General features: G+C 36.7%; 3 protein-coding genes across 5 annotated transcripts in view; all 3 read left to right on the top strand.

The window, feature by feature from the left end:
* LOC127425393 (nuclear pore complex protein Nup153-like) overlaps positions 1-2,871 on the top strand; it is a 32,354-nt gene extending 29,483 nt beyond the window's left edge. For both annotated transcript variants that reach the window (XM_051671371.1, XM_051671370.1), the window contains exon 22: positions 746-2,871. In XM_051671371.1, the coding sequence (XP_051527331.1) occupies positions 746-836 (91 nt within the window). In that variant the 3' untranslated portion in view covers positions 837-2,871. The remainder of the gene's footprint in view (positions 1-745) is intronic.
* Positions 2,872-2,927: 56 nt separating this feature from the next.
* LOC127425404 (krev interaction trapped protein 1-like) lies at positions 2,928-13,824 on the top strand. 2 transcript variants are annotated; one of them, XM_051671401.1, is made up of 17 exons: positions 2,928-2,973; positions 3,481-3,630; positions 3,714-3,870; positions 3,995-4,087; positions 4,677-4,806; positions 4,997-5,240; positions 5,879-5,994; positions 6,226-6,369; positions 7,658-7,814; positions 8,304-8,411; positions 8,544-8,700; positions 10,370-10,521; positions 11,420-11,586; positions 11,714-11,801; positions 12,019-12,225; positions 13,207-13,323; positions 13,421-13,824. In XM_051671401.1, exons 2-17 carry the CDS (start codon positions 3,529-3,531, stop codon positions 13,508-13,510), a joined length of 2,229 nt encoding a protein of 742 aa, XP_051527361.1. In that variant the 5' UTR covers positions 2,928-2,973; positions 3,481-3,528; the 3' UTR covers positions 13,511-13,824. The 2 variants fall into 2 exon arrangements, with proteins under 2 accessions (XP_051527361.1, XP_051527362.1); XM_051671402.1 differs by lacking the exons at positions 2,928-2,973; positions 3,481-3,630; positions 3,714-3,870; positions 4,677-4,806.
* A 1,279-nt stretch (positions 13,825-15,103) lies between these two features.
* On the top strand, positions 15,104-17,445 carry LOC127425454 (protein FAM167A-like). Its single transcript, XM_051671481.1, has 2 exons — positions 15,104-16,910; positions 17,204-17,445. Exons 1-2 carry the CDS (start codon positions 16,695-16,697, stop codon positions 17,333-17,335), a joined length of 348 nt encoding a protein of 115 aa, XP_051527441.1. The 5' UTR covers positions 15,104-16,694; the 3' UTR covers positions 17,336-17,445.
* The last annotated feature ends 6,606 nt before the right edge of the window (positions 17,446-24,051 follow it).

Here is a 24,051-nt window from a genome sequence, read left to right as displayed (position 1 = left end):
TCCACAATATTAATTTGCCGGTAGACTGTGGTTTTATATACTTTGTTACAGCAATCGTGAAGCTGTGTTCATGATTCGCGTCAAAGCGGCAACGCCAGTGTCGTGCGCCGCTTTGAACTCGCCATGAAAAGTGCTTGCAAACAAAATCGTCTCATTCTGCATTTTGGTGATAGTTAAGATTTAGTGTGCTTCTGTGGTAATTAAAACATGCCTTACATAGGCTGAAAAATACTTGATTTTTATCACAAGTCGCATCTGGGCTTGTTTTGTACATCAAATAGTGTTAAGAGCTCCTTTCTCCATTTTATCACTGTCAGGGAAGCGCTGTCAGCGATTCTTTTATATATCGAGATAACCTCCGCTGCTATATCATAGGAGAGAATGTCTATGGGACCGCCGCGTTATGCTATTTTATGCCAAGCTTGTAGGCTCTCCTTGGTAGAAGGGCTCTTGTGCTGTGGCGTGTGCGTCAGTGTAATGACTTTGGGCGGACACATTAAAAAGGTTCCGCACTTCACACCAGTGTTTATGCTGTATTAATGATAAATGTGATAATCGCAATTAAGAAAAATTTACGTGTTTAAACTTTTTAATCGCTTGCGTTAGTACATTAATTCTGACAGCTCTACTTTCTAATTAATAATTTTGTCGTTTGTTTTGAATAGATGTTTTATTGATGTAACTACAAGTCCATTTGTTACCAACAGAAAATTAAGTCTAAAAGTGTGACAAATTCCTTTAACAGGTCAGCAAAGAGTTCATTCACCGCAACACCATCTGGACAGAATTCAATCATTGGGCGCAAAATCAAAACTGCTGTTCGACGCAGGAAATAGATCTTGGAATGGATTTTTGTGATTCAGACTGCCTCCTGTTGGGACAAGCACTGAAGTACTTAGTATTTTGAGCATGGCTTTGTGATAGCCGTATTGCCTGGGGATTTGTTTTGCTATGGACATCATTGAAAAAACTGAATGGGGAACACTGGCCTACACAAAGAACTTAACCAAGACTTTAAGATGCAAAATAACATTACAATCAAGCAAGAACCTTTTAAACAGGAAAATAATCTTCTCGCCATCTGCATTGTGTGCAGGATTTTCTTTTTTTCTTTTCTTTTTTTTTTTTTTTTTTTTTGGAAGTAAAAGAAAAACAAGAATTCAAAGAGTTGCTCAGAAGATTAAGTATCAACGGGTTGTTTATACTTGGGTTGACTTAATATGGCAGAGAGATAGACCTAGTTGCTGAATCTACAGAAGAGTGCATTGTTTCTATGTACTGAATGACCCGTGTGTTTTCCTGTGTGCAGGTTGTGTGCGTATGTGTGGTTTCTTTGTATGTGGCGAACTGTGTTTGATGTAGAAATCGTAGCCTGTGCGCATGAGTGCCGTCTGATGCGAGAAGCAAAATGAATGTTTTAAGGAGGCGGGGTGATGGTGAGGGCCACACCCATCCGCTGCAGAGATATGCAGGCAAGGAAGATAAAGGAAGTCCTGAATTCTTCTTTAAATCTGTAGTTCTGATTCTGTTCACGTTCATCTTGTACACTTTTATTTTCTTATGTACTCCCTTTTTTTTTTTGTCTACCCTCTCAATTCCAACTTCTCTTCCTTTATCAATTCTTTTACTGTCCTCTCATCCTTCAACTTGCGCTTCTGAATCAATTAATTGGCCTTTGAATATTATTAAAAAAATTGTAAATAGTGACTTTTTTAATCTGTGAAGTTTTGTGTGTTAAACCAGCTTTTTCTTTTTTTCCCCCAGTGTTCTCTCTTTTAGAAATTATTATGTAAAGCCCTTAATTCAAAGTTGCCCAAATCCATTTAAAAGTAAACTTAAATGCAAATTGGGGATCCTTTGAAGACGAAAGGAATATTGGCTTTTTCTGATCCACTTTTGTTTGGACCAAAACCAGTATTGTAAAAAGTGTTAAGTATATATTTTTCTATGACTTGTTTAAATGGACTTAGGGTGACTTTGGATATATAAGGACGTCTACTTAATGTTAAAGCCATGAGAATTATAACTGGCTGAGTGATAAATAAATCCATGGGTAATTGCCATCAATTAAACTGGAGTGGTGAGTGTTTTTTGTACTCTTGCAGCATACACTTATGAAACGGTGTAGATGTCAGTGCCTTTTGTGATTTACAGAACTGAGCCAGAATTACAGATTGTCATTAGTGTAACCTGCAAACTTCTCTTCATCAGTCTGCTTCAGTAGCTAGTTAGCAGAGAGTAGTCCCTACACGAACTTCTAAAAAACACCAATTTTGAACACTTAACTATGTGTCAAGGGTTTAGTGTAGATTCTAAATCCATCTTGGAAATGGTTTGTGTATGAAATTTTTAAACTAATAATGTAAGTGTAATCAGTCTCTTACATCTTATTTGATAAATATAGCTTTACTTGGAGATGGGATTTGCCTTTTCTGCTATCCAGATAATCCTGATTCCTGCGTCATTTGAAATGTGTAGATTTTAATGCAGCTTGACCAGTAATTCACTTAATGATTTGTGTACCTTCTCAAAGTGCAACTGTGACGCATGCATGCTTGGCTTCTGTCTCTGTTTTTTTAGAGTTTGTGTTTTGGGGAGAAATACAAGAAGCCTCAATGTTACATATATACTATTTTTAAATACCTAATAGATATATTAAATAAGGTTTTTATGGTAACCAAATTTTAAACTATGATTAGATATGCATATTGCTGTAATTTCTGCCTGATGAAAAAATATGTGGATAATTTTCATGAGTGAAACTGCAGTAGCAAGTTTGTCTTTGACATGTATTTTTGTATTAAATTCTTAATAGAGCCGTGTTCTGGGATTATTTTTGATAAACGGAATAAAAAATCATTTTATAATGCGTTTTGGCTTTTTAGGGGCTTTTATTTTGTAATTTCCTTCGATCTTCCTGTTGCAGCCGGAAGAGCGATATTTGTGGTTAGAAATGTGATTGGAAAAATAGAGGTACGTTTTTACAGTCTGTCTGCACGCCTGTAATATATTATTACTTTATATTTTAATCATTCATATTGTAACAGACACATTATTGTAACCAAGCGACTACTAACATCGCTCTTAAAGTAATTATTTTCGTTTAGCGAGGTGTTTTCCGATGGAATATAACTTCCTATCAACTTTAAGGAGAAGTTGACTTTAAACACAACTTGAACACTATTGATTATAATATTGGCATTTTTACAATATCATTACTATTAAACCCGTTGCTGTTGGTTGTACATACTGTATGTATATTTATTTATTAATGCCCTATGATGTGATATTTAAAAAGTAATTGTAAGTAGTTGTAATACACTGATAATAACAGTGATATAAATGAATGGGATACGCCCACAATAATACTTCCATGTAAACCAGTGGAGTAAATTCAATGTATTGACATTTTGGCACTCATTACTTAGTTTTGTGTCTGTGGTTTTTACCTCATATAACGTGCTGTTTAAATAATTGCAGGCATGGTGTTTAAGGAATATATGTCAGTAGGAACTAAAGAGGAGCTGCATGATGGGAAATCAAGAGTTAGAGGAGGTGTTTGTTGCTGTAATTCGACCAAAGAACACAGCCAGTCTCAACTCCAAAGAGTACCGAGCTAAATCCTTTGAGGTGAGATGGGTTATCAGTGAAAAATGGTTTAGCCTACTCCGTTATATGGATATCTTCATAATAAAATCTGCATTTCCATACAGATTTTACTGTTTGAAGTTCCCCTGGAGGGTAAAGAGAAAAAACGGAAGAAAGTTCTGCTTGGCATCAAAATTCAAGCAGACAGCGACCGTACAATGTCTATTCTGGAGTATGTTGACGAAACCACCAAGCCCATATCCAATAACAAGGGCATAATAGGTCAGTAGTCAAATAGCTGTGCAGGTGGAGTTTGGTTTCAGAACCCATCTTTCAACTCAAAGGCACAATAATGGTTTATTATGGATTTATTAGCTGTACTAAGCATATACAATCTTTGCTGCAGGAAAACGTGTCTTGCACATGAAGAAGTTCCCATTAGATGGGGACAGAGAAGGGAAGGAGGCCTCATTATTTATTGTGCCAGTCAATGTCAAAGGTAAGACTGTAACGTGTATAAGTGTTTTATGCATTTGTTTGAAGCAATGAGACCACCTGTATGTGTTACAATGGGCCCAAAAAGTATTTATGAACACTTAAAATATGTATGAATAACAAAATATTTAAAGAAAGCAGGCACACAGGCACTTTTCAGGCAAAACATTTCATAAAAATAAATTTGTTAAACCGTTGTTATGGGTATCTGTTTTCATACATCTACTAATAAAGTCATTGCAAAAATGGCTCAGAAAATTGAGGTTAGTTCTGAGATGAGGTCTAACGTCGTTTGTTTGCAAATGACACTTGGTTTGATATTTTCTTGTCAAATGCAATTGCTTTCTGCATTTTTAAGTGTAGCTAAAGTGTCTCAATACTATATGAGGTGCCAGGTTTACTGTATGAAGGCTTTTATGTGTGTTACAGTAAGTGCCACAATGCAATGTTAATATTTAATGAAGATATCCACAGGAGAGTGTACTAATACCACAGAGCAGTGAGCTATACTGTATGTGTGATGTGTCAATCATATGGCCAGTGCAGTTTGATTGATGGTTCTGAGCTAAATATGGTCTTGTATTACAATGTAGACAACAGCAAGTCTGTTTATCAGCCTGGGAGCCCCAGTTTCTACTGCCTTCAGGACATTATGCGTGTATGTAGTGAAACCAGTGCCCATTTCTCCTTAATTACCTCAAAGATGCTGCTTGCCCTGGACAAGTAAGTTTGAACTTAATGCTGTCCGCCAAAGCGAAAGAAAATTTTGCTGATCAGACTTAATGGGATAGTTCAATAAAAAATTAAAATTCATCATTTACTCACACCTCATGTTCTTCTAAACCCGTTTGACTTTTCTTTTCCCGTGTAACGCTAAAGGAGATTTTGCCGAAATATTTCTTGCATCTTTCAGGTGGTTAGCAGAGCAGCACACGGTGCCTCACGCAATTCCTGTGCTGTTCCGGCCGACTCCGGTAGACCGCGTGAAGACTAACGTGAACAACCCGGCCCATGCCGTGGAGAGCAAACAGACCGAGGGTCAACTGTACATGGGCTACACGGCTCTGGAGATCAAGAGCAAGATGATGTCCCTGGAGAAGGCTGACATGTGTGTTGAGAACCCACTCTATGGGTCAGATCTGCAGTACACTAACAGAGTGAGTAAGACTGGGTATGAGCAGAAAAAGTAGGTTTTGTTTTACTGTGTAGTAGAATCTTACTTAAAGGAATATTCCGGGTTCAGTACAAGTTAATCTCAATCGATAGCATTTGTGACATAATATTGATTACCACAAAAAATTACTACGAATCGTCCTTTCTTTAAAAAAAGCACGTTCCTTTAATTCACGTTCCTATTCCACAACTCAACAGACCAAATAAGCTTATTGTTTATGGTATCACAAAGGGGCTGTTCACACAGGGCACTTCCCTGTGTTCCGTCTATGCTATTTTTATATGTTGGTCCATGTCCGCATATGTCACTTTGACGACTTTGGCTGCTGCATCACGTCTCTGTTTTTTCCAGTGTCTTGCCATGAGGGGCACATTTCTTAAAACAGCCTTTTAAGTTAAAAGTAGTTCAACTTTTAAAATAGGTTCTCTTGTTTTGCTGTCTAGACCAGGGAAGGGGATGATTGGTCGTTTTGCCGTCCGACCGGGGTGGGGGGTGTCAGATGTGTCTGGGGGGCACAAGTAAAATCTAGGGGTAAGCAATGCACCCTTCCCCCCCCCCCATTCAGTAATAAACGTGATAATAATTGTAGGAGGTGCTTTAATTGTACTTGAACTCGTTTAGGTGGACAAAGTCATCATTAACCCTTACTTTGGCTTGGGAGCACCAGATTATTCCAAAATCCAGATTCCAAAGAGAGATAAATGGCACCACAGTATGACCAGCATCACAGAAGACAAGTCAGTATATTTTCCCCTTAATATGCTGAAGTACTGTATAACACCAGAGTTTTAATCACATGTCTATTGCTCTCAGATTTCAGTCTTCTTATATTTTCATTTGTAATTTAGAAAAAACTTCATCACATGCTAAAGCAAATTTTGTCTGTTTTAAGAACACAAATCTAAATAGTGTTTAAAAGTTGCTTATGAGTTGATCATGTTTTTTTTGTACCACTCTGTGTCCTGCAGAGAGCGTCAATGGGTGGATGATTTTCCCCTGCACCGCAGTGCCTGTGAAGGAAACACTGAGCTTCTCTCCAAGCTGCTGGACAGCGGCTTCTCTGTTAAACAGCTTGACAGTGATCACTGGGCACCCATTCACTATGCATGCTGGTATATATCTACTTCCTTCCTATACTCGTGTTCCCCATGATTTCTAATTTATATTGTTTGATGCCAAAGGAAGAGTCTTTCATATACCTTCCAAAGTGGGATGACAGACACAAGAAACACATTTTACAGGTTTATTGACAACTAATAATCATTAATAGCTAGAGCTGTTGAAATAAACGCATTTACGCATGCGATTAATTAAAAAACTTTAACTCTGCAATTTTTATTAAATGTGATTAATGCATTTACCAATTTTCACATTAGATTCTGACATTTTATTCAGCTCCATGTGAGTGCTGAACATTGGTTGGAATAGGGCGGAACTTTTGCGCTGTGTCCAGGGTCATTACACCGATGCACACACCACAAACACACATAACAGTGATGCCATGTCAATGATCAAGTGATGGAGAAAGGACTTCACTTCTTAACCGTGAAGTTTTTGTACAGAACAAACCCAGATGGGACCCCCGGTGCTGTGTTGCGCATCCGTCTTACTGGACAATTCGGATGAAGTATCGTTAACGTGTGCAATGCCAGCGCTCGGAGCAAAACAAGACATTCTCAGCATCGCTTTTCATGTGGAGTCCAAAATGGTGCGAATCATGTGAATGCGACTTCATGATTGCTGTGAATAGCCACGATTAATATTGTGGAGGATGCAGGTTTAAGAGATTTAATGCCCATTGCAATAAATACTCAACCTATGGGGGGACTAGTTCTTTTAAGTAGTCAACCTCCCACTTAGATTTTGGGAAACGTTTAATGTTAAATTAATTGGTGCTATTTTAGTGCATTTCTATCTTAATACTGTGAAATAGTTTGTTTGTAAAATGAAAATAAAACATTATTGTTAAATATTGTTTTCTTTTCTAAAAAGGAACTAAATGCATTTTGTCAAGAAAATAAGTATATATAGAGTCTAATTTAAGCACATAAAAAATCTGCGATTATGAAAAATTATGCAATTAATCATGATTAAATATTTGAATTGAGTGACAGCACTATTAAAAACATTTGAAGCTTTTGCGGGGAACTCCCTGTTCCATAAGCGTGGTCATCTTGAATAAAACATGAGCTATTGTTGGAGCTATGGCTGTGTTGTGCTCACATGCTCCAAACAATTTGAGCTATAGTGCTCATATGGAAAACACGGGTTCGAATTCTGTTACCATTGTTCTTCTGCCATCTCTTGATTTGAGCTTTCAATAAAAATATAAAAAAGTACCAAAAAATAATACAAAATATTGATTTTTCATATTTATTGCTATCTGTTTTATATACACAGGCATGGAAAGGTGAAGGCCACAAAGCTTCTGTTGGAGAAAGGGAACTGCAACCCTAATCTGCTGAATGGGCAGCTGAGCTCTCCTTTACACTTTGCAGCAGGTGGAGGTCATGACGAAATTGTACAGCTCCTTCTGCAGCACCCAGAGATAGACAGGGTGAGCAGTACTCTTCAGTAATGGACAACTGCGGGTTGAGGTTCAGCCTCATGCTGTTTGATTGCATGTACTGTAACTGTGAGCCTTAAAGAGATAGCTCAACCAAAAATGACAATTCTGTCATCAATTACTGACCCTCATGTTGTTCCAAACACTTATGACTTTATTTATTATGTGGAACACAAAAGGAGATGTTTGGCAATATGTTAGCAGTCACCATTCACTTTCATTGCATAATTTTTCCATAAAATAAAAGTGAATGGTGACTGAGGCTGTCAGTCAAGAATATTTTGCCTAATATCTCCCTTTGTGTTCCATGGAAGAAAGATAGTAGTACAGGTTTGGAACAACATGAGGATGAGTAAATCATGACAGAATTTCAATTTTTTGGAAAACTGTCCCTTTAATGGCCTTGAACATTTGTAAACGAGATGATATTAACATGGAATCTCACATGTCTGAATCCCATATCTGACTTCTCGTTTTCAGCACATCGAAGACCAACAGAAACGATCCCCCCTTCAAGTATGTGAAGAGAACAAGCAGAAAAACTGGGAGAAGACAGTGAAACTCCTACAACAAGCCAACAATAAATCAGTGAGTGTGAAATCTAGGATGCTTGCACCACCCAATCCTGCTGCACTATGCATCTAAATGGCTGCAACTTAGTGTCTGCATTGTAATATTGGGATCTGCTGAGATTAAGAGGTGAGTGTTGGTGTGTTTCAGTATGAGAAGGTGAGAATTTATCGCATGGATGGATCGTACCGGTCGGTAGAGCTGAAACATGGGAACAACACAACCGTGCAGCAAATCATGGAGGGCATGAGACTGTCGCAGGAGACACAACAGTATTTCACAATCTGGATCTGCTCCGAGAACCTCAGTGAGCCACCACACCTGACCAAATATGTCCACAAATACTCGGTTATCTGTCTTAGAGCATGTTTTTGAGAACGTTTTTGTGGCGTTTCTGTCCATCACATCAGATTTGGCGTCATACTTGGTCATTTAACTTGGACTGAGAAAAATGTTTATTTATTTAATATACATATATTAGTGCTGTCATTTTTTAATCGTGATTATCGCATCAAATTTTGTAGTAAATTGCGATTAATTACAGATTTTGAAAGTGGTGAAATTGTACACTATATACTACTTTTCCTGTAAAAATGTATTTCCATCTTAGGAAAGAAAACAATATGTAACAATATAATGCTTTATTAACATTTTCCAAACAAAGCCTTCCACAGTTTAAAGTTGGAAATGTACTAAAATAGCATCAATTCAAGTAATATTAAACATTTCTATTTGGAATGTTGACTAATTGAAATAACTAGTCCCCCCATAGGTTGCATATTCATTACAATGGGCATTAAATCTCTTAAACTCTTATCCTCCACAATATTAATCTGCTGGTACACTGTGGTTAGCCACTCACTGGATGTTTTTTGTTTTTGGCACCATTCGGAGTAAATTCTAGAGACTTTTGTGTGTGAAAATCCCAGGAGATCAGCAGTTACAGAAATACCAGTTAATGTTCACATCAAACAGAATGGGGAAAAAATGTGGTCTCAGTAATTTCGACCGTGGCATGATTGTTGTTGCCAAACAGGCTGGTTTGAGTATTTCTGTAACTGATGATCTCTTGGGATTTTCATGCACAACAGTCTCTAGAATTGACTCAGAATGGTGCCAAAAACAAAAAACATCCAGTGAGCGGCAGTTCTGTGGACGGAAATGACTTGTTGATGAGAGAGTTCAACAGAGAATGGCCAGACTGGTTCGAACTGACAAAGTCTATGGTAACTCAGATAACCAATCTGTACAATTGTGGTGAGAAGACTATCATCTCAGAATGCTATTCTGAGATGTGGGTTGGCGCTGTTTTGGCGGCACGAGGGAGACCTACACAATATTAGGCAGGTGGTTTTAATGTTGTGGCTGATCGGTGTGTGTGTGTGTGTGTGTGTGTATATGTGTATATATATATATATATATATATATATATATATATATATATATATATATATATATATATATATATATATATATATATATATATATATGTGTATATACATATATACAGGATTCCCACGATCTTGGAAGACCTGTAAATATCAGGGAATGTTTAAATTGTTTTCCAGGCCTGGAGAAATAATGGAAATGTTACATACATTTTTATAGTGAATATTGTTAGTAATATTATAACTCATTTTATACAGAGTTAAGCTCTGCTTTAAAATGTTTCATTGGCAAGATATTGTTCTTGTGTAGGATAATACTTGCTTGCAAACCATAGTGATGTCCAGTTAGTGAGAGAATTGTCAGTTCCTTTCAATGAATCAGCAGAACCAGTTCTAAAATCTGAAAGATTCATTACCGAATTGGTCTGAATTTGAATGATTTTTAACAACCCTTATTTGTTAATCATGGAAAAGTAATTGGTTAAAAAGTGTGGGAACCCTAATATATTAATGTGTATTTATAAAGGAGTGAGTGTGCTAGGGGAATCTGCCACTGTCCTGTTTTTTTGTGCCGTGCTCTTATCTTAGGTCTACAGCTGAAGCCATATCACAAGCCCTTGCAGCATTTACGGATCTGGAGGGAGATAGTGATTGATTTCACTGCTCTGGATCCCCAAAGGGAAACCCCACAGCTCTTCCTGCGCAGAGATGTTCGGCTGCCCTTAGAGACAGAAAAAAAGGTTACTCCTACACTGTGTCATTTACTTATGTTAAAAACTGGCATGCATATGAAAGCTATTTTTAAATGAATATTCCGGGTTCGATACAGGTTGAGCTCAATCGACAGCATTTGTGGCATAATGTTGATTACTATTAAAAAATTATGTAATCTCCGTCCTTTTCTTTTAAAAAAGCAAAAATCGAAGTTACAGTGAGGCACTTAAAATGGAAGTTAATGGGGCCAATTTTTTGAGACTTTAAAGGCAGAAATGTGAAGCATATAATTTATAAAAGCACTTACATTAATACTTCTGTTAAAACTCATGTATTATTTGAGCTGTGAAGTTGTTTAAATCATTATTTTTTTGGTCGTTTTAGGGTTTGTTGACATTACATTGTCATGGCATTGTAAAATTGGATATAACTTTACACAGAAAAGGTTAGTAAGTGATTTTATCACACTAAAATCACGCTAACACTCATATTGTTTATGTCTTGTGGCGATACTATTGAAATAGTGAGCACTTTAATGTTTACGAATTGGCCCCATTCATTTCCATTGTAAGTGCCTCACTGTAACCTGGATTTTTTCTTTTTTTAAAGAAAAGAAGGGGCCAGTCAAAGTTAATCAATATTATGCCACAAATGCTGTCGACTGAGCTTAACTTGTATCGAACCCGGAATATTCCTTTTAATATATCTAGCAGATGTAGTTTTGCATAGCCAGACCTTTGATAATAGACCAGTGTGGAAAAATGAATTCATATAATGGTGTGACATTCTCCATAAAGAGTTGTTGAAAAAATACTAGATAAAAATATTGGAACGTGTGTAGATTTTGTGATCAGAATTTCTGTTTGTCCAAAAGTAACAAGTACCGAGTACTTCAGGGAGATAACTCCATGTTCTTGCTCCTAGGTTGAGGATCCACTGTCCATCCTCATCCTCTTTGATGAAGCTCGCCACTGTCTCCTAAAAGGCTTCCTCTCAGCATCAGACAGCAAGCTCATCACTCTCGCCAGCCTCCTCCTGCAGATTATTTACGGCAACTACGACAGCAAGAAACACAAACAGGGATTTTTGAAGTATGTAGCTCAGTCCTCAACTACGCACCAAGCCTGTTGCACTCAAATCACCCCATATGAACTATTCCTAACATAATTTTATATGCAGTTGGTAAAAGATATATGCATATTTGCTTATTTGATGCAGTGAGGAAAACCTGAAATCCATAGTTCCAATCTCAAAAGTTAAGAGCAAAGCACATCATTGGACCAACAGAATACTTCATGAGTACAAGGTGTGTTTCTTTTTAAGTGAGGTTTATGTTTACATAGATGAAACAATAGAGGAAAATAGTTTTTATTTCACTGAATTGCACATAAGTATATACATTATGTAATATTTTCTTTGTGCAGTCATTGCACCATACTGGTATAAAGTGAATTGGGGAGCAGAACCCTTTTTTCTTTCACTAACCATACTGATACCTGATTTTCTCAATCCTGTCTCTGCAGAGCCTGAGCACTAGTGAGGGTGTGAGTAAAGAAATGCACCATCTCCAGAGACTCTTCCTGCAGAACTGCTGGGAAATCCCCACCTATGGGGCAGCTTTCTTCACTGGGCAGGTCTTCACTAAGGCCAGCTCCAGTACCCACAAGGTCATCCGAGTATATGTGGGTGTGAACACCAAAGGACTGCATCTTATGAACATGGAGACAAAAGTGAGTAAACTGTTGTTTGTTCACAATAAGAATATTTGCTTACTAAAAAACATTATTGTCCATTTTCACTGTCTGTCATTCGTATTTTATGTCTTTGGTGGATTAACCTATTCAGGCATAATCAGCAACCCAGCACATTTATTTTCTCTAAAGAATTCAGTTTGTCGTGATTAGAAAAATACCTAGCTCACTAACCTTGAAATGCCACTTTTTACTGTTTTAGTGGTTTCAATGGTGGTCACTTAAAGGGGTCATGACATTTACATTTACATTTATGCATTTGGCAGATGCTTTTATCCAAAGCGACTTACAGTGCTCTTATTACAGGGACAGTACCCCTGGAGCAACCTGGACTTAAGTGCCTTGCTCAAGGACACAATGGTGGTGGCTGTGGGGATTGAACCAACAACCTTTTGCTTACCAGTTCAGTGCTTTAGTCCACTACGCCGCCACCACCACAAAGATCAAGGAAAATGAGGAATCACATTTTCCTTGATCTTTTAACATATAAGAGGTCATTGTACTATAAAATCATACTGTAAGTTTCAGAACTCCAAACTTCCTCCTCACTGCAAAAAGAGCATTTGTAGAAACCAAGCTGTCAAACCACCTACTTTACCTTGTCACCTTGACTACTACCATAGTTCACCCAGTAGCGGTGAGCAGTGAGATGGTAAGTAGAGAGCAGATCAGTCAAGAGCAGAGAGCCAGTCATAAACAGTGGGCGTTTACTGTCAAGTCTGTGAGGAGAAACAGCACCAAAACTGAGTGTTTCTGATAGAGGGTCAGAATGAGGGTGGAAAATGATCATGTTTTACAAATATGACACTTTTTTTTTTTGTGCAAAATCTTTACTTATATTACAAGTGAACTTCAAGGAACCTATTAAAATAATAAAAAAGGCATGGCATGACCCCTTTAAACATTTTGTGACATTTTCCTAAAGAGCATGGCACAAAATAAACTGTTTTTACTTGTCAGGTGCTCCATCTCAGTCTTGAGTATGGTGCATTTATGTGGCAGCTGGGTCAGGCCGACCAGTATGTCCAAATCCACAGTCTAGAGAACAAGAAAAACTTTGTAGTGCACACCAAACAGGTATTTAACTCTCTTCACATTGACACGTTAGCATTGTGACATTCATTCTGACAATGTGAAATAGACCCCAGTGATCTTCTGTGTCATTCCTCTGTAGGCCGGCCTTATTGTCAAGCTGCTGATGAAATTGAGTGGACAGATTACACCAAATGACAGAGCCACTTTAGATAAATATGCTTATGGTTAACCCCTTCAAAGAGAAGCACAGATGAACCATGTCCTTGCCTTTTGCCCCTTGCCTTTTTTGCAGTTGTTTTGATTATTTTATGCTGTTATTAAAACTACTCGAGTTGTTTTTACCAAAAAATTACATATGATAATAAATGTTAACCTAATTTACCATGTAATATTTTCTTACTGTATATGCTATTATTTACAAATTTTACAATGTCATAATAAATTTGTGCTTTTGACAGGTTTTGTAAATATGAATGACACCATTTTATTAAAAAACATTACTTGACACAAAGAGTTTTTGTGAATAAAACAAAAAAATAATTTTTAATCATAGTGTTATTTATTTTTGTATTAATCCATTTGATGCATTTTTTTATTTTTTATTTTTTTGATTTTTTTGGGACAATAAATAGAAGCATTTATAATTTTCTGATTCACCGTTATCCCCCTTCAAAACATTCTTCCACATATAGGCCTAATTATCTGTAATAAACACCTGATGTTTATATTAAAATAAAGTACAAATAATAATATTAAATAACAATAAGAAAATAAATATAAAAATGAGTAAAACTTGACATTTAAGTCTGATTACCTATCTGGTAAATGAAATTTATTCTTCATTAATTTACTATCCTCTGTTGGGAGTTTTCAATTTTATTTTGTGCAATTAAAGATTTTAGATAGAAGGGGACATTTCACTGATAAAATACCCGGTATTTATATCTCGTCTGTACTTCCAATTCTCTTTTAATTTCTTATACATTTTCTTTCTTAACCTAGTGCAGAATCTAAATAAAACATCTGTCATCACCCTTTATAACTCTGGGACTAGATTTAGATAAAAGAACATGTTTCTATGTTTGCTGTGTGTGGATTTACATTCATTATTGAAAACAGAGGCTGTCCTTTCCAAGATAAATGGCTTATTCCAAATTGTCACGCTAAGCTTAATAGAGGTTCAATCAGCCTCTAATATCATCATGTTGTGCTCTGCTCTTTGGCTGGAAAACTTAATCTCATTTTCAAGTATGGTCCGCTGAACGCATTGCAAAAGTTGCAGTATTTCAACCAACACGTGTGAAGGGATGTTATTCTATACTTTGCATAAACCAATTACTTTGCACAATAAATTATATTCATTAATTTTAAGATATAATTTGCTGCCTGGAGATAATTGAAGAATTTTTCTTCACTATGCACATATAAAATGGCTCCAAAAAAGTATTTGAACACTGTTGGACACTTAAGTTACACTTTAAAATGTATGCGTTTAATTGCACAAATATAAAACCAAGTGTCATCTGCAAACAAATTATGCTAAGAACTAATTTTACATGTCTTGGCCATTTTGCTTTGCATTACTTTCTATTACTAATTTGCATTACTAATCAGCTGGTCGCAATGGGATTTTTAGTGGATGTATGAAGTCTCTTCCCCTCAAGTTCACAAAGGTGTCCTAGCAGATTTACCACATGTGTAGTTCATCACATTAATATGAACATCTTCCAGTAACCTTTGACAATCAGAAAGTATCCAATACTTTATCTTAAATTTGAACAATTTAATTTGAATCGTAAAGGAATATTCCAGGTTCAATACAAGTTAAGCTCAATCAAAAGGATTTGTGGCATAATGTTGAATACCACAAAAAATTATTTCGACTCATCCTTTTCTTTAAAGAAGGTAAAAATCAAAGTAACAGTGAGGCACTTACACTGGAAGTGAATGGGGCCAATTTTTGGAGGAAAGCTTTTAATTAAATAAAAGCACAAATTAATTCTTCTGTTAAAACTCGTATTATTTGAGCTGTAAAGTTGTTTAAATCGTCATGTTTACAGTCATTTTAGGGTTTGTTGACATTACATCGTCTTGGCAACGAAGTTGTAAAATTGGCTATAACTTTACACAGAAAGGTTAGGAAGCGATTTTATCACACTAAAATCATGTTAACATGCATATTGTTTACGTATACTTTTAAAACAGTAAGTATTTTAATATTTAAGGATTGGCCCCATTCGCTTCCATTATAAGTACCTCAAACCCAGATTTTTGCTTTAAAAAAAAAAAAGGAGGGGCAAGACAAAAATGATTTTTGTGGAAATCAGTATTATGCCACAGATGCTGTCGATTGAGCTTAACTTGTATTGAACCTGGAACATTCCTTTAAAAATCTTCTTTCTGTAAAATATTTTGCTATATTTTGTTTTTGTGCTATATTTCTATATAAATAAATGCCACTTGGTTTTAATGCAATTCATATAGTATGTCTTGTTCAGCTTCCATTAGATGATGTATAAAATATCTTTTTGACAAGATTTGGTCAATTCCCGTGTCTTTCACCATGTTCCCTCCTTTTTCTCACTTATTCCCTTGTTGTTGTCATTGTACACAAGAGAAGACAGAACACTAGACTTCTGTTCCTATTTCTACAGAAAACGCAAAGATTGTTCTCAGCCTGCCAAAACGATGTGGATTCTCTGTTCCTCTGAGAAATCCTTCACTTTATCCACAAAAGTGGAAAAAACGCTCTCCCTCTCGACCAAACTGTTGAGTAACACAGTGTCCAACTTCCCAACCACCCATTTATTTGCTGTGCTGAAAGCGAGATCTTTCAACTCCTAAAGCCAGCTGAAATGTCAGACTGAAAACTTGCTGTAAAACAGAGACAGTGACGCCTCACAAAATCACGACTGAGATCTTTCTCACACCCTATTTCTCACACAATGCTTGAATGGGAGCTTAGAGGGGGAGAATGAAAAGAGAAAGGGAGAAAAGGAGAGGGCAATTCTTTCAGTTCTTCAGATGCAACAATAGTCTTTGTCTACAATGTCCCTCCATTCTCATTGGGGTTACAGAAGGGGACGGGGCAGAGGGGCCGGTTTTCCATGGTAACTGACAAAACAAGCTGGTCCCAGAGCAAGGAGGGAGACAAGAGAGAGACACAAAAACATGCTTTAAGTCCAGGATAAAATCTCTGTATCAGTCTCTGCAATTTACTTGGAAGAAACAGACAGTGTGCAAAAGGAGGAGGAAGGACTTTTGTGAAAGGATGGACGCTTGACTTGGGTAGATGAAAAATACTGGACATTTGTGAGTACTACAAAAGCGCCCAGTCCTTCCAGAGGGGCTTTTGGACCGGGACGTACCCCTCTTCATTTTCATTCAAGGTTATTGCTTTTCTGGCTGTCATAATGAACTCTGACACTCAGTATGAGGACTCAGTGTCTGTCATGGTCTTGGAGAACATCAAGAACAAACTGCTTCATGCCTTCAGAACATCAGGAGAGCCAAGAACTTCTGCTGAGACAGCCACTTATCTGGTAAATGTTGATAAGAGTTTACAAGTGAACGAAGAGCTACGAAGAGCCAAAATAGATGGAGCCATAACATGGTTAAGATCAGAACTGGTGAGTTTAGAATACTGTATGATGCTTTTACATCCTAAATAGCTGGTTAAAATGGTTTGTGTAGTGCATTTGTTGTTTGAAACAGTCCCATGGAATTTTGCTGGTTAAGTGTAATGCATTGCTTCCCTGGGTTTTATATGTGGAAAAACAGTATATTTGTTTGTACAGTGTAAAACTACAATATAGATAGATAGATAGATCACTTGAACAATAATCATCTAGTGCAAGCACCTGTGCTGTGTCTGAATGTAAATAATGAGTGGAATATCTGTTGCTCTGTGATGAACATGCAGCTGGAGATGCGGTCTCAGGATCGACAGCTGGCTCAGACTCTACTTGGACTCAACAAGGAGATTCAGAGGCTCAGACGGGAGAACGGATCCCTGCTCCTGGAGCCTGACAGCAGTGAGCATCTGGAGACATGAACCAGGCATCAGTCAGAGACAAATATACTATTGAAGGGATAGTTCATCCAAAAATGAAAATTCTCATCATTTACTCTCCCTCATGTCATCCCAGATGTGAATGACATTCATTCTTCTGCAGAACACAAACAAAGATTTTTAGAAGAATATCTCTGCTCTGTTGGTCCATACAATGCAAGTGAATGGTGACCAGACTTTTCAAGTTCCAAAAATCGCATAAAGGCAGGATAAAAGTAATCCATATGACTCCAGTGTTTTAATCCACATCTTAAAGCAATATGAGTCCTTTTTTACTATAAATCTCCACTTTAACTTTCACATTCTGAATGTGATTGGTGATTTAAATATTGATCAGTTTCTCACCCAAAGAAACTGCATCAATTCAGAAGATATAGTTTTAACCACTGGAGTCATATGGATTACTTTTATCCTGCCTTTGTGATATTTGGAGCTTCACAGGTCTGGTCACCATTCACTTGCATTGGAAGGAACAACAGAGCTGAGATATTTTTCTAAAAATTTTCATTTGTGTTCAGCAGAAGAAAGAAAGTTATACACATCTGGGATGGCATGAGGGTGAGAAAATAATGAGAATTTTCATTTTTGGGTAAACTATCCCTGTAAGTCTCTTCCTTGTGTCTGTCAGCATAATGGTGATTTCTTTGAGTGCACTGGATGTTTAGAAGGTGTCTGGCAAAGTCAGTATTTTATACCAATCCATGATATAAAGGAACAAAAAAAAAAAAAACAACTCACCTCTCCTTAAGGGCACTTTGCTGGCACTTTATGCCTTTTAATTATTTTCAAATATTTTGTGAAAACAAAACAAACTAACAAAAAAAAAAACACTCTATTTTCGTGCATGTGAAAAGAAAAACCAAATATCAGTCAAACTGGATGCTAAGGTTTGTACCCAAAACAATAGAGTTGCCTTAAGAAGGCTGGTAGAGATTAACTAACTTTTTTTGAACATTTAGACAATTTCTATTAGAGATTTCTCTATTGAAATCCCATGTAGCTGATATCTGTTATTACTGTGATGAGATTATGGGGACTTCCTGTATGTGTTATGTAATAAAATATTTGCATAGTGTATGCAGTGTGTACAGTGCATAAAGCATGTTAATGTTTTATTAAAGTGCCTTAATGGTTTAACTCCTTATTGCATCATGCAATTATTCCTTGCCATATTTAAAGGGTTTTTAGGTTTTTATTACTTGCATACCATTAATGATATTGGTCGAGATGAAATACACTATCAGTGACCACATGTTCACTTGTCTATTACAGAAAAAAAGAAACAAAACTAATGAAAACAAAATCTTTAAAACATAATCTTTAAAGTTTATCCCAGCTGAATTGGGCTGTCTGGTATACACTACTAGTCCTTTATATGTACAATTTCTGCCAGCCCCTAAAATATGTCCTTTCACTGCCAGATGACAGCAGGTCCATTGACTCACACAAAGACAGCTTCTGTAATTGATTCAATGACTGAGACTCAAAAAGATTATCAATCCATTATATGAAGTCTTTGCATGTCATTATCAACAGGAATATTCTGGAATACTAGGAACTATGTTTGCTTTCAGTCTGTGTCATAACTTTATGTAACACTTATCCACTGGAGTACTTGGTTTGAATGAGCAAAAATTCATATGTGTACAGATATACAAGCACTGTTTAAGCAAAACAAAAGCTTCCTCAGTTTATTAATGCATTCAGGTGGTGAAATATCAGTCTCTTACCAAAGACTTTGTCATGAGTTTAAAACATTCAAAACTGTATTTTTTCCAATTATCCAATTTCACACTTTAAAATACCATGTTTCTGAGTATACGGTGACTATGTTACCAAGACTTAATTATTCCAAATACAGTGTTTATGAAAAGTAAATAATTGATCATCTGTTCTTCTTTTTGACATAACTAGACACTAAGATGGAACAATGTTTGAACAGTTTGATAGTCACTCCGATGGTGTATTATTCGTGCACATGATTGATCTGGCCACTGCAGGCTTCAGGGCACAGAGCTGCGTCTACCAAAAGGCCATTTGGACAGATAGCCAAGGGGAGCAGGGCTCATACATGTGTTGAAGGAGTAAATGGAAGGATAAAAGCACATTTCTCCTGAAAAGGAGGACATACTGCTCCCACCACCCTCACTCCCTGAGTCCCAGCAATGTTTCTCCTCCTCTTCCTCTTCTTCTATGGCTTTTGCACACTCCTGCTTCAGTTCCTGAATGCCATCATGGAGATCCATTAGCTGGCGAATCAGAGCTTGGTCCTGAGATCGCATCTCCATCTACAAAGCAGAATAACCCATCCTTCGTCATCCTTCTCATGAGCACACATCACAGAGATGTACAGAAGCGAACATTTGTAGTTAAAAAGTATATAAGTATTGTTTTGTTTCTAAAACTAATCAACCGTTTGGGTTCAGAAGACCTTTATTTGTCGACTGGAGTCATGTGGATTATTTTGATGCATCCTAAATATGCATTTTGGACCGTCAAAAAATGGAGTACATTCACTTGCATTGTTTAGAGGAAGAGGCCTGAAATGAAATCCTAAAAATCTTAAATTCTGTTTTGATGAAGAAAGAAACTCAGATACATCTTGGATGGCCTGAGGGTGAGTAAATTATCAGCAAAATTTCCCTTTTGGGTGAACTATTCCTTAGTTGTTGTTTTTTTTTAATCCCAAATCAAAATGCAATTGGGGGAAAATTTGTTAAATTACAATTTATGTTCCAAAAAAAGTACTTTACATTTTTAAACTAAATGAGAAGGAAACAAACACTGTGAGACACTGGGACGTACTGGGACACTTCTGACATTCAAAAACTTTTAAAAGAGGGACCAGTACAAACATTAATTTTAATGTTCTACCATAAAAAGATATTCATACTCTCCAAAAGAACCAAGCAACATCAAGGTTAAGGTATTAGGCTACCATGCTGATTAAGTTTCTCATCATTGAATAAATCAGGAGTGGGCAATGCCTTTTTCACATGCAAATGTCTTTTCCCCTTTTGCTCTCTTTATTGAGGGCTGCAGCAGTCTAATTGGATACTTCGAGAGGAAATAATATCCTGCATTCCAGAAATTTTCATGGGCCTGTCTCAAACAGCCCGTTCTGTCCAAAGAACGGAACAAAAAGTGTTCCCGCCAAAAACACGGCTCTTTCTCCATTAACTTTTTTGGGAGCAGGTGAAACGGGTATTGACACATCTCCTTTGAAATGTTCATGTGTAAGAATATACAGGATATTTTTAATTGGGTGTGCTTCTGTCCTCTGCCATTGTAGCACATTAAACCTTAAGCCTGATTTCCTGTAAGAGGAAACACTAAAGAGCACTATTTGTGTGGGCAGCTTAAAGACTTGGCATAAATGTTGACTGGAAGTGAACACTGGAACTCTTAAAGGGATAGTTCACCCAAAAATGAAAATTCCTTCATCATTTACTCACCCTCATGCCATCCCAGAAGTGTCTGATTTTCTTTCATCTGCTGAACAATAACAAAGTTTTTAGAATAATATTTCAGCTCTGTTGTTCCATACAATTTAAGTGAATGGTGACCAGACATTTGAAGCTCCAAAAATCACATAAAGTTCACATAAAAGTAATTCATAAGACTCCAGTGGTTAAAGCCATGTCTTCTGAAGAGATATAAGTGTGGGTGAGAAACAGATGAACATTTAAGTCCTTTTTGTACTATAAATCTCCAGTTTCGCATTCTGAAAGTGAAAGTGAAAGTGGAGATTTAAGTTAAAAAATGATTTTAATATTGATCATTTTCTCTCCCAAAGCGACTGCATCAATTCAGAAGATATCAATTTAACCACTGGAGTCATACTTTCACTCATTGGTTAAAGTAATCATGGCAGACTGTGAGTACTAACATTCTACAATGGCATCAGAAACTGAAAACTAATGATTTTAAATTATGCTGCATCCAAGTAGCTAGGTGTCAGTGTAAGTCCCAGATGACACAAAGACAAAGGTTACTGAGTGCACCTTTAATCATCTATCATTATATGTATATAATTCCATTTCTAAAAATCATATTTAAGTTCACCCTAAACTATAGCATTGACGTGGCCATTTGAATCATATTTAAAAAAACAACAATTTATCACAAAGTGTCCCACTTTATCTGTATTCACCCTGTTTAGTCATATGTTTGCTTGCTAGTTTAATGATGTAAGCCTAGTCCAAAATAACTCCAGTAATAACAACAAGAACCATCTTTCATGATTAAGGTTTGAAAATATAGAACTTAAGTGATAAACATAGGCGAATGAAACATGCAAAATTAGCTTTCTCATAAAAGGTTTCTGTGGTGTCTTTTGTGTGGAACGTTGCCATGACGAGTCACCAGTACAAAGGCTGTAAATGCCAAGCAATATATCTTCAGCTGAGAATAGACCTGCTCACAAGTTAACCCACTGGAGGTGATATAGGCCACAACATGCATGTTAATGATGAGAATGACGTAACTTTTTACTCATTAGGAATAACGTTGTAAAGAACCAGGATGACCTTTGATTTTACTGGAGTCAATGACATGACCTACACCTACAACAACAATAGAACACTCTGCAATACAGGAGATACATACAAAGCTTAGACCACCCAAGATACCCACCATACCGCAGGGAACATTGCATAGTCTGACAAATATAGATCATTATTGGACACAGAATAAACTACAAAGCATGTATGAGAAAATGTGATAATGATTTATGATAAATGATAACAGTTATGGTTTATGAAAGGCTAAAGATTAATTCTGGATTATTGTTCAGATCTAATATTTTGAAAACAGAATACATGTCATTGCAAAAGAGGACAAAAAAATAAATAATAACAAACAGGATTTTTTGTTTTACATTATTGATTATAGCAAAATTGATTAAATACAAAATGTTGCCTCATATTCTTGCTAAAATGTAAGATATTTTGGGAAATAATATAATAAGTTCCACATAGGTCTTACCAGCTCCTTCCTCAGCCAAGCCAGAGCAGACTCAATATCCAGCCGGCCTGTATCTCCCTTCCCAGCAATACGCTTCCCTCTACACACCTCCTGAGATGAGGAATGGTCCTTGCACATCACTGCTGATATACAGTGATCAAAAGAAGTTTCTTTACATGAGAAATCTCTCAGTCTGGTAAGAACTACTTCCATTCTTTCTAAAGCTGATCGCTGAATAGGAGCGAATAGCTCTCTGTTATCTAAGTTTTCTTGTCAGCTGTAGGACACAGCTCTGTCACTGAAACACAACTCTATGTTTTGCTCTCTAACAACTCTACTTCTCTCTGTCACTCATTGAGCTCCACTACTGGTGAGCCTGCTCTGGGATGGACACTTAAAACACCCACTCCCAGCCACCCCTCACCCCCCGCAATCCCATAAATACACACACAAATAGACTCATTTTGTATGCAACATAAGTCAGTGTTCATGTGCAAGTAACTGACGTAGTTAGACTGACGTCAGACTCGCCTTTAGTGTTTCTGACCTGCCATTTGCTTTCTAAACGCTTTAGCACACATGAATAGATAGACGAGTTTCCATGGCTTTTCGGAAAGTACTAGAGAAGAGAACTGGAGTCTATGGAACTTGGCAATATCAGGACAGCAAATATCAAGATCTGAGTGGACCATTTGTTTCAGGTCTAGACATTAGAGGTCGACCGATAATGGATTTCACCGATAACTAAGATGGTGGAAAAGGCCGATAACCCATTAATCGGCCGATAGTTTTTAAAATTGATTTCTTAATCTTTCCTTACTATGTTACAAGAGTCCAAAATAAATAAAATCCCAGATGCAGTTTATTGTGCAACCAAAATCCCAATAATAACCACAAAAAAAAAAAAAAAAGAAAAAAAAAAAAAAGAAAAAAAAAGATTTGGAGCATAACAAGCCCAAAACAAACACTTATTTTGGGAGTCTAATTTTGAAATGACGGAGACTTGGCTGTTACAATGCTATATATTTAAGCATTTAACAAATTAAACTTTTTAAAGCCTTTATATAAATTCACCAGTTTAAGAATTTTGTACGTATGTGCTGTATGTGATGTATGTAATTTATGTAATGTATGTGCTGACAAAGCACGTTTCCATATAGTCGCATTTTTCTTTTCATGCCCTCACTTCAATTTAGAACACTTGATTCATCTAATCAAAATAACCACATTTACATTGATGTGAGGATAAAAATATAGAGGAATATTGTCAGTCAGTATACTGTAGAACCAAGTTGTTTTCTAACCCTAGACTCCTCCAGTGCTGACCAAAGAGGAACACGGAGAAATACATTTTTTTATATATATAAATAAAATTAAAAACGCTGAATATTGGCATAAATTTTCGGCGATAACCGATAGTTCCAAAAAGCAACTATTGGCATCGATTAATCGGTAAAACTGATATATCGGTCTACCTCTACTAGACATACTTAATCTGGGGAGTCTTGGGGATATCACCTTTCTTTTGCTCTTAGAGCATGGCACCAGCAATGCCACAGTCATGGGTTTATTTCACAGAAACACATACAGATACTAATAAATTGTGTATCTTGAAATGGGCAAGTTGCTCTGGATAAAAGTGTCGGCCAGATGCATGGACGTAAACTACTGGATTGTCTCTGAACACATTTTGTCACTGTATTTTATTTGATAAAGTGCCCCATAGGTGTGAG

Source organism: Myxocyprinus asiaticus, chromosome 34, assembly GCF_019703515.2.
Source record: "Myxocyprinus asiaticus isolate MX2 ecotype Aquarium Trade chromosome 34, UBuf_Myxa_2, whole genome shotgun sequence".
Classification (NCBI taxonomy): Eukaryota; Metazoa; Chordata; class Actinopteri; order Cypriniformes; family Catostomidae; genus Myxocyprinus; species Myxocyprinus asiaticus.
Note: the sequence above shows the minus strand (reverse complement) of the source record. Positions and strands in the feature narration are given on the sequence as shown.

Coding starts and splice junctions, on each gene's coding strand:
- LOC127425404 (XM_051671401.1), top strand. CDS start 3,529: ATGATGGGAAATCAAGAGTTAGAGGAGGTGTTTGTTGCTGTAATTCGA. Junction 8,701..10,369: donor GATCTGCTCCGAGAACCTCA/GTGAGCCACCAC, acceptor CTCTTATCTTAG/GTCTACAGCTGAAGCCATAT. Junction 13,324..13,420: donor TTGTAGTGCACACCAAACAG/GTATTTAACTCT, acceptor ATTCCTCTGTAG/GCCGGCCTTATTGTCAAGCT.
- LOC127425454 (XM_051671481.1), top strand. CDS start 16,695: ATGAACTCTGACACTCAGTATGAGGACTCAGTGTCTGTCATGGTCTTG. Junction 16,911..17,203: donor CATGGTTAAGATCAGAACTG/GTGAGTTTAGAA, acceptor ATGAACATGCAG/CTGGAGATGCGGTCTCAGGA.